We start from the raw sequence: 10,958 nt of genomic DNA, 5'->3' as shown, positions 1-10,958 counted from the left end.
TATAATTTGGTTTCACCTTACACATGCTCATTATTTACTTCCTTAAACTTTCAATAATCATTTAACTTAGCACGTGAAAATGGTACCACTTCTTCCCGTAAAACTTTCTTTATTGGGAAAGTTTCCTAAAATGGAGACTTTCCTTAATTAGAAACTTTTCATAAATGGAAACTTTTCTTCCTTTGAGAAAAATCACTAAAATAGAAGCTTCCCTCATTTGAAATCATCCTTTTGATACGGAGCGTTTACACCTACTTTTGAGTAACAACTCAGTTATAGATCATTTTGATGTAATGAGCTTTTTAAATTTTTTGATGACAAAAAAGAAGAAGGAATATATATAAAGCACTAACAAATTAAGATAAATGTAATAACAAGTACATGTCATTAAAATATTTAAGGCAATAATAAACCATTACTTTGCAGGATAATTAAACTTTCAAAATAATCCATCATAGTATGTATAGTAAAAAAAAAGAGTTGAGAAACCTTAGAATTGAAATACATTTGGAAGGGGTAAGGACTGCCACTTACCTCGCTACTGCGGTAAGGTATGCGATGATTTGCTAAGACCTGAACAATAAAATTCATCTGGGTTAGCCTAGAGCTAGCTACTCAAATACCCTAATTAGGAGTATGCCGTTTCTTACACAACCTTCCTAACCCTTCTTCCTATTAAAAGATTTTTTTTTTTAAATAATAAATAAATAAATAAATAATTAATTAATTTTTTTTTTAATGGGGGCTTGGGTTAAGAATGGCCCATTTGTACATTCTTCTAACTAGGTGAAGCACTAATGCCCAAAACTCACTAAATGGGTCTAAATTAGTGCTTTTCACTTGGCCTACTTGGCCCATTGGCCCAAAACACACCTAAAGCTATTCACTTAATAAATTTTGGATCAACACCCACTCAAACATGCCATGGAAATAAATTTTCCAGATTTAATTCAAAACTTTTTTTTTTTTTTGGGTCGTATATGAGAAATATTATATTTTCTTAAAGTAGTTTTAACATCTCTTTAAGTGTTAATGTTTAGAAATAATTTATCACTCAAAAGGACCATACTATAACTACTCTATAAGGCTTTTTTGGTTATAAAAGATTATGACCCAATCTAAAATCCAAACTCATTACTCATTTTTAAAACCATTTTTTCACATCATTTTACAACTATAGACATTTGGTATGAATCCTATGTCATTTCCATGAAGAATATTATTAAAGGGCCATTATGAATTCTTCTTTAGCAATGTGGTGTTCAAGAGCTCATACATTTGATCATTTACAAAACTCTTGGTCATCTAAGATAAGGTAAATGTGATTTAAGAAAAATAAAACATAAGGTACATAGGTTTGGGTACAACACATGCTTTTATGAGGTATTTTTAACATGTGTTTTCATGATATAAAAGAAATTTGACAATATATGGGTTAAGTTACCTAATAAAATAGTTTAGTCACATTTTCATGGTTTAAACAAATATTTATACAACATAGGAAAAATATCTCATCTAGGTTGAAGCATGATAACACATGGTTTTAAATACCCAAATAAAATATAACATACAAGTTAAAGCATAACATAAATGGTAGCTTGAAAGAGGAGAGGATGAGTTACTTACAAGGTTAAGACAAAATCACACTAGAGCTTAAAGATTTCTCTAATGGAGGAGTGGGATGAGCTCTTGGAGAAGTTGAGAGGTGAGAAAAATGAAAGAGAAGATGGAGTGAAATGGGAGGGGGATGAGCATGTAGGTGGAGAATTGGGCCACTTTTCTTTTTACCTAGGTGGTCTTATGCATGGAGTGATTTGTGATTTCAAGACCACTTAATTAATAAGTATCATCTATAATTAAACATAATTTGAAGATAGTTAATGCACATAATTAAAATAAGTCATGTTACATTAAAATCACAAGGTTTTATTTCATATTGTTCTATATGGCATATGTTATAAATTAATCCTTAATTTATGAAATCAAGTATTTTCTATGATCTCCTTTAGAGGGCTTGATCCAATCTTTATTAAGCTTACTAGGCCTAATGACATGGTTTCTAAGTTTAGGCTCAAGACCTTGGTCAAATTCCTAAGTACAAACATGATGGTGTTACATAAGCAATAACACTATTCAATTATAATCAATTAGGTTTATTTATTTATTTTTATATATAAAAAAAAGAGGGAAAGTGCAACTCTGTTAAAAACCTAATCTAAAATTTTTGTACAGAATGCCACATTCGTAAGCATGAGAGCCTTAATTTAACCAGCTTCTGGATGCGGGCCACAATTTTCAAAATTCATATAAAGCAAAATGTGCTTACATGCCAATGTTCTTTGCCTAGATGGCATATGGGACATACTAACTATGAGATCTCGATTGGAGTGGAGATTGTGAAGTTCTAGAGTTTAAAATCTCTTTCGGAATTAATACACCAATAAAGATGGGGCACATCATGCAGCTCTCTTCTCTCTCTTGATAGAAGTTTTTTTCCAGCTTTGTTCCTCCTCTTGAGTAAGACTTTTCCACCTCCTCAGTGAAGCTTTTCCTCCAACTCTATGAGGCTCTTTCCAGGGGAGGAGGGGGAGACTTTTGCTTTCTCCCTCCTCTCCTCTTCCCCTTCGCTTTGTGCGGTTGCTTTCCCTCCCCCCTCTGTCATTGGTTTTCCTTTTTTTTTTTTTTTTTCCTTGAGTAGCGGTGCCTTTCTTTCTTCACTCCTGGTCAACCCCCTTTGGCCTCTTTCTACCCCCTGCAGTTACGCCGCTCTTGGTTCTACAGTAGTTCTCATCTCCAATTTTTCCCAAGCCAGATTTGTTGGCCTTTGTTCCTCCTCTGCTCCAACGGGCCTCACATGGTCTTCCCTTGCCTCCCAACTTTCTGTTGATTTCTTCACCACCTTGTTCCAGCCACCACGCGCATGCGCATGGATCTCACGCGCCGCCGTGTGTCCTCTGAGCTGCTGCCAGAAGCTCCCCCACTAGTCTCCATCCGCCTTGTCCTCTATTCAAGTTGTTGTTCAGTGGGATTTTTTATTGTGTGTGTGTGTGTATGTGTTTTTGAAAATATTTTCTATGTTATTTTATTTTTTTCGTCTTTAGCAGCTTTTTTGTTTTTGTTTTTTGCTACTTGTTTGTTTTGTGGGTTGTCTCCCTCTTCTTTGACGATTTGATATTACCTTGAAGACTTTTGTAACCAAATTTGTGTTGGTTTCTCTCTTTCCTGCAATCTTTGCATTGGAATATGACAATGCTTATCTGGCTTCAACCTCTTTCTGGTGGGGGTTCAAATAGGTTGGCCTTACTCTGCTCCCCTTTTACTTCTGTAATCACCTTGTGTGGGCCTTTGAAATGACCTAATTACTTGTTTGACCAATTTCTTACATCTTGTAATTATTTTCGCATTGCTTTAGTTTGTGTTGGATTTGTTATTGGGGAGCTAACACCATTTTTTTTTTTTTTCATTTTTTGGATCATCCACTTCTTTTTCCTTTTGAATTAGGAGTGTGAATGATTCTCCCTTGTAACCTTTTTCTTATTCAATTAGAAAAATAAAAATAAAAATGGGGCACATCATTTTGTGCAAACTAGGAGCTTAAGTGTGATACTTAAGATAAATAAAAAGATAGTAAGACAAATTTAGTGGGTGTTCAATTTTTTGAAATCTGAATTCAACTATAATTTAGTGTGCGAATTCCGAAGCAAATAAAGTTAAAAAAGATGTTTGGATAGTTTGACTTTTTAAAATAAAATTAGGGGGTAATTACTTTTTTCCCCCATCAACTACTAGCCATTGTCAACATGCCCCAATGAACTGACACCTCGACCAAAAGAGAGCATCCAACTACCAACTTTACACACTTTGCCCCCTTCCGTCAATTTAATTCGTAAAAAGACATAAATGCCCTCAACTTTTTTAAACATTAATTTTAATATTTTTTTTATTAATTACTGTTGGAGGGCATTTTGTTCTTTAAACCAAAATTAACGCCAAAAAATGGAATATTTCGTCCAAGTTAACGGAATTCCTTGACGAAAGGGGGTAAAGTGTGTAAAGTTGGTAGTTGGATGCTCTCTTTTGGTCGAGGTGTCAGTTCATGGGGGCATGTTGACAATGGCTGGTAGTTGATGGGGGGAAAAGGTAATTACCCCTAAAATTAGAAAAAGTGAGATAAAATCTGATTTGTTTTTGAAAAACCTGAACACTGTAGCAAATAGAATCAAGATTCTTCTTGTTCTCAAAATGAATATTTCCTAGAAATGGCAAAAAATAACTTAAAGTATGTTTTCGAAGATAAAAACGATGGATTTTGGACTCGAGAACGACACCACGAGATATGTACTGGAGAGACCTTTTCGAATTGGAATCTTGTGCACAATTTTGATACTCATAGCAAAAGTTGTATCCAATTCAGTATCACGTGCAAAATTGTGTCACGTGTCAGCCCTATACTATGCCTCGTGTTAGAACCGTGACATGTCAAGCCATGTGTTGATCAACCTATATCTCAAGTAACACGTCGTGCCACGCGTTAATCATTTGTCTCTAGCACCTAAAAAGAGTTATATAGTGAATTTCCACATCTATATCTCAACCTATCTTAAGTAACACGTCGTGCCAAAAAATTTATATATAAATAGCAGAATTTCATAGTGAATTTCTACATCTCTCTTTCTTTTGTCTCTAGCACCTAAAAAGAGTGCTGAGAAAAATTAGTGGTGAGAAAAATGTTGACAAGTAGGAAGCTTTAGAAAACTCGATCAAGTAACGTTTCCGCCCATTTCTCTATCTTTTCATTTAAATAATGATTAGATCATGTCAATTAAATATTTATAGCGACAATATATTAGAGGTTATGATGCTTAGATTTTGTTAGAATTTCTAAACAAGAAAATAATCGAGAAATTAGGGTTTTTGAGGAAACCAAACACAATATTGAGATTTTCCAAAAGAATAAGAGCCTTAACTAGTAAAAACAAAGGACTAAGAAAGAACAAGTAAGTGAATTTGTTTGCCTACTGGAGTATAATGTTGGGAATAACTCTACTTAGACCGGCTCATCTGAAGAATCATGGGCCTTTAGGTCAGTACCGGCCCAAGGAGAATTGTTGGCCCTAAAACCGAGACAACAAGACTCTTGGGTAGTCATATCTTGGGAGATAGACACCCAAATTAGTCATCCTTGGAAAAGCTATTCTCGAGAATATGCGATAGGAGATACATCCTGATTGAGTCCCAGGAAATACGCAGACACACTAGGACCAAGAGTCAACTCACGTCTCATTCAGCCAAGGCCCAGGACAAGCATGTCCCGGGAACTCAGGTCTCATTCAACTAATGCTCGGGACAAGCATGTCTCGGGAACTTAGGTATCAGTTAGCCAAGGCTTGAGACAAGAATGCCTCGGGAACTCAGGTATCAACCTCATCACAGAAATTTGGATTAGAACCCTACTCCAAGTTGAATTGAGGTAGGAGTCACAATATGGGTTCAATTATAACTCCTTGAAGAATCCGGTCAACAGTCCTATTCCCAGTAGAATTGGGATATGACTCACAGTCCAAATCTAATACCTAAAGATTCAGGAATCCCTGAAGATTTGGGATCACTCTGAAGATCCAAAGTGAAACCCCCGTAAGGGCTTCTTAATTTTAGTTGTTTTGTAGTGATCATGAGACCGTGAAGAACATTGAAGAAAAATGTGTCGCTCACACCATACCGAAAACAGTCCTAACATATATAAACACATTTTTGCATGCATCGGTTTACTTGTAGTAATGCTAAATCTGTTCTATGTATATGAGTTTGTACTTTATTTGGTATATCAGTAGCTGATTATTACAAACAATTTTCAAAATAAAGTTTTTATAAAAAATATAAGTAGTATAAAGTATAGTTTTAAAAGCTATTTTCAAGAACAATTTTACAAATAAAATAAGAGTATAAATTGTACCGTACAAAAGTTTACCCAAGGGAAACTCATTATTGAGCAAGGGTAATATGATCAATATGCCCAATTCAAATGGGGATAAAGAATTCAAAACCCTAGTTGAGCAGGATAGGGAGCTTTCAACAAACCATTCGTATATGGTTAATATGCAAACCCTAGTTGAGCGGGGTAAAGAGTTCAACAACCCAATCCGTAGGTGGCTTAACCTGCGGAACCTTAGTTGAGCAAGGCAGAGGGCTTGACCCCTTTTTGGTTGAATGTGAAAAAATATTCAACACCTTTAGGTCGAATGGGGTAGGAAGTTCGATACAAGATAAGGAAAAGACTAATATATTAAAAAACAAAAATTAGATTCATATTATGTTTAATTACAGTATGCCCATAATTATATAATGATCAGTATATACATGTTGGAAAAGATTTGAAAGGGGAAAAGTCTCTATTTTTTGAAAAGAGATTTTTTCATGCATTAACTAAAAGAGATAAAAATTTTAAGGGGCTCGTGTACACATATAACTTCATTTACTTACTAGCTGAAGATAAACTCTGCCTTCTCTCTAACCAGAGTAAAGAAAACTATTAGGTCTTTGTAACCTATTTCCTTCTCCTTTGCCCTTAACCAATTTACCAGTTCCTCTCTCATCTCTTATGAACAAACGCTAAATCTAGGATAAAATTAGGTCTTTGTCACCTATTCCCCTTTGAAATCTCATCTTTCCACCTTTGGATTATTTCCCTTCTCATTGCTCTTATTATCATTAAAATATTTCTATGTTCCGTGTTTTTTTTTTTTTTTTTTTTTTTTTTTTTTTTTTTTTTCAGTGGAGTTTGGTTACCCTAGTCTCTGTCGATCCCAGTTTTTGTGGTTTTCTTCTCCTTCAGTTCACTTATCTCTGGTTTTTTCCTTTTTTCTTCTTGTGCGATTTTTTGTTACTCCCCTATTCATCCTTGGATTCTTGGTGTGATTCCCCTAAATTCCAATAACCCATTTTGAAACCTTTTTTTTTTTTTTTTGTCAAATCGGCTATCTGTCGGTGGGTTGGATTTTTTCGATGAAGATTATGGCTTGAAATTGTCGAGGCTTGGTTGGTGCCGCGCCAATTCGTGTTTTATGAGCTCTTATCAGGTTTAATCAACCTGATGTTCTGTTCCTCTCAGGAACTTTGGTGCTTTCTTCACGTTACTGGAGCTCTTTCCTCAATTTGGGTTTCTCTTATTGGTTGCAATTTCCTCTTGTTGGTCATAAAGGAGGTCTCTTTGTGACACTTGGAAGTCGGGTTTATCTTTGGAACCTTTTTGTATTGATCAAAATCACATCTCCTACCTGGTGATTTCTAATCCTCCTAGCAGTTCTTGGCTGATTTCGTGTGTTTATGCTCCTCACTCTTTGCATGATCGGAATGTATTTTGGCCCTCTCTTTCTGAATTCGGTAACTCCTTTGTTGGTCCTTGGCTTCTGCTGGGGGATTTCAATGGGATCCTGTCATTTGCAGATAAAGCTAGTGGTCATAATTTTGGTTTGCCTTCTCATATTGATTTCTTTGATTTTGTTCACTCAAATGCTCTCATTGATTTGGGATTTGTTGGTAATAAGTTTACTTGGAGCAATCATCGCTTTGGATGTGATAATATTAGAGAAAGATTGGACCGTGGTTTAGCTAATCAAGGTTGGGTGCATCTCTACCCGAATTCTTTGATCAATCATCTGTGGGCTTCACATTTGGATCACTATCCAATTTTACTCTCAACTTCAAGTTCCTATCAGAATTTACCAAAGCCTTTTCATTTTGAGGCTTTTTGGACTAGAGACTTTGCCAGTAATTCAGTAGTTGCAGAAGCTTGGTTATCTGAGGTTGTTGGTTCCCCTGATTACTCTTTAAGCAGGAAGTGGAAAAATACTAAGAATGCTCTTAAATTTTGAAATTCTCATCACTTTGGACATATTGAGTCTCGGATTAAGTCATTGATGTCTGAAATCAGTGCAATCCAAGCCTGTCCTTACTCGTCGATCAACTTTGCTAAGGGAGTTTCTCTTCAATCGGATTTGTGAGAACAACTCTTGCGGGAAGAATTCTGGTGGAAACAAAAGTCTAAGGAGCTCTGGCTTACTTGTACAGATCTAAACACTAAGTTTTTTCATGCTTCCACGGCTTGCAGAAAAAGGTATAATTTCATCTCTTGCTTACTCTCGGCAGATGGTTCTCATATTCTGGGAAGAGATAATATTGGTTCTCATTTGGTTGACCATTTTTCCTCTCTTTTCTCTTATAAGAATACATCTTTTGATTATGGTATTTCTGATTTGGTGGATTGTGTTATCTCTGATGCTAAAAATGATTACTTATGCACTATTCCTGATGAAAGTGAGATTTTTTCAGCCATTACTAATTTAGGTCTTAATAAAGCTCCTGGTCCTGATAGTATGAAATGGCTTTTTTATAAAACTTATTGGCCTATTGTTAAGAGCAGTGTTATTACTTTGGTTCAATCCCTTTTTAGAGGAGGTTTTATGCTTAAGGAATTCAATCACACAAATATTGCTATTATTTCTAAGATAGATAATCCTTCTTCGGTTCATCATTTTAGGCTTATTAGTCTTATAAATTTCAACTATAAGATTATCTCTAAAATCTTGTCTAACCGATTTAAGTCTCTCATTCATAAGATTATCTCTCCTACTCAATCTGTTTTTATGAAAGGTAAAACTATTCACAATAACACTATTCTAGCTCATGAGGTTTTTCAGACCATGAAACAGAAAAAAAAAAAAAGAAAAAGGAATGGTGGTATTATGGCTTTGAAATTTGATATGGAAAAAGCTTTTGATTCTATGGAATGTAATTTTCTTCTTAAGATTCTAAAATTGCTAGGCTTCCATCCTATTTGGATTACTTGGGTTAGTCAATGTCTATCTACATCTATTTTTTCCATCCTATTGGATGGTGCTCCATATGTCAAGTTTGTTCCTATGCGTGGTTTGAAATTTTGTCAAGACTTCTTCTGAAGGAAGAATCCATGGGTATTCTTCATGGTATAAAAATTGCAAGATCCAGTCCCCCTATTTTTCACTTACTTTTTGCAGATGATGTTTTGATATTCTCCAAGGCAAATACAGTGGAAGCTTCTGGGATCCTCCATTGTCTTTCTAATTCCCTTTGGTCTAGCCAATGTATCAATGTCTCAAAATCTGTAGTTTTCTTCAGTCGTAACTGCAAGGATTCTATCAAGTCCTCAATCAATGATATTCTCAGGTTGCCTCTTATCCTTGCTCGAGCTAAATATTTGGGTCTACCTCTTTTTCTTGATGGAAAGACGACTGATTCTTTCATTGAGCTCAAAGAGCGGATTTTTGCTAAAGTTACAGGATGGAAAGCTCGACTTCTCTCATAAGCGGCAAGAACCACCTTGATCAAATCAGTTGCTAATGTTATTCCATCTTACATTATGTCTCTGTTTCTTCTTCCGAAGAATTTTTGTCATGACATCAACTCAATGCTAAGGAAATTCTGGTGGGGATTTCCTCAAGACAAGAAGCATAACTTTTCCTTAATATCTTGGGAGAGTATTTGTAAACCTAAAGCTTTGGGTGGTTTAGGCATTTGTTCTATGGAGTTCATCAACAACTCTCTTCTTGCAAGACTAGGATGGAAATTGATTTCCAAGGAGCCTCTTTTGCAGGTTGAAGCTCTTAGTGGTAAATATCTTCCTAATGGTATTTCTTTTCTCGATGTTGATGTAAATCCTCAATCTTCTTAGATTTGGAAAGGTTTATTGAAGAACAAGAAAGTGTTTGAGAAAGGTGCTTGTTGGTCCATTTCTAAGGGGGTTTTTATTGATGTTTGGAAATCTCCTTGGATCCCTTCCATGCCCCTTTTCTAACCTAGGCCTAATGTGAACTTGGTGGGTCTCCCTGATTATTCTGTTCTTGATCTTATTCTCCATGGGGAGAAGTTGTGGAATGTGGATCTTCTTCATGATCTTTTTGATACTATTTCTATCCAGAATATTTTTCAAATTCATTTTCCTCGTATCAGCACTGAGGACAAATAGTCCTGGATTCCTTCCCCTTCTGGAATTTTTTCTGTCAAATCTGCTAGGGAAGTTTCTTTGACTCTTTCTACCAGATCTCATCCCTTTATACCGGTTATCTGGCAAGCTCTTTGGGGTTTTAAGCTACAAGCCATATTAAAGCACTTTGAAAAATTGGTTGGGACATTCTTCCTATTATAGCTAATATTGGTAGATTTATTCTTTCAGAAGATGCAACTGCTTGGGTTTGCCCTTTTTGTAAGGGTCCTATGGAAACCCTAAACCATATTTTTATGGATTGTGCTTTAGCTAAGGTTCTTTGGAGATCTGCATTGTGGCCTCTCAACATCTCCTATTTTTCTTCAAGGCCAATATCTGATTGGATTCTCTCTGTGATATATCCCTCGAAACGATTGGATATTCCTACTACTGACTCTCATAAGTTTCAGCTTTTTGCTGTCCTTGTTATGGACCTCATCTGGCAGTCCAGGAATAAATTGATACATGAGGGTACTTTGCCTAACCCAGTTCTAGCCATTCAGCATCTTAAAGTCACCTTACAATCTCATTACTTGGCCTGACAGCATGTTGCTCTGTCCTCTCTTTGGCTTCCTCCTATCTCTGGTTGCCCTAAAGGAAATTTTAATGTAGCTATCCGTGACAACTTCGCAGTGGCAGCTACGGTTATTAGTAATTCTTCAGGGGAAATCATTCTTGCAGTGACTCAAAAACTCTGTCTCTGATGTCCTAAAAGGTGAAGCTTTTGATGTTCTTCTTGCTACCCGGCTCACTGCTTCTATGGGTAATGGAGATTTTATGCTTGAAAGGGATGCTCTTCTAGTGATTTTAACTATGAATCAGCTTCATCTTTTTTCTTTTTGGCACTTTGCTCCTTTAATTTCAAATATTAGACTTGACTCTCTTCCTTTATTAGCTGGAATGCTATGAAGGTCTTTAGAAGTGCCAATTTACGGGCACA

The 10,958-nt window shown here is 35.8% G+C and overlaps 1 protein-coding gene across 1 annotated transcript; it reads left to right on the top strand.

Annotated features, from left to right (window-relative positions):
• Positions 1 to 1,668: 1,668 nt before the first annotated feature.
• Positions 1,669 to 7,871, top strand: LOC133860128 (uncharacterized). Its single transcript, XM_062295800.1, has 3 exons — positions 1,669 to 1,755; positions 7,109 to 7,116; positions 7,199 to 7,871. The coding sequence occupies exons 1-3, from the start codon at positions 1,669 to 1,671 to the stop codon at positions 7,869 to 7,871; spliced, it is 768 nt and encodes a 255-aa protein (XP_062151784.1).
• The last annotated feature ends 3,087 nt before the right edge of the window (positions 7,872 to 10,958 follow it).

Source organism: Alnus glutinosa, chromosome 1 (genome assembly GCF_958979055.1).
Source record: "Alnus glutinosa chromosome 1, dhAlnGlut1.1, whole genome shotgun sequence".
NCBI lineage: Eukaryota > Viridiplantae > Streptophyta > Magnoliopsida > Fagales > Betulaceae > Alnus > Alnus glutinosa.
This window is presented reverse-complemented; position numbering and strand designations above follow the sequence as displayed.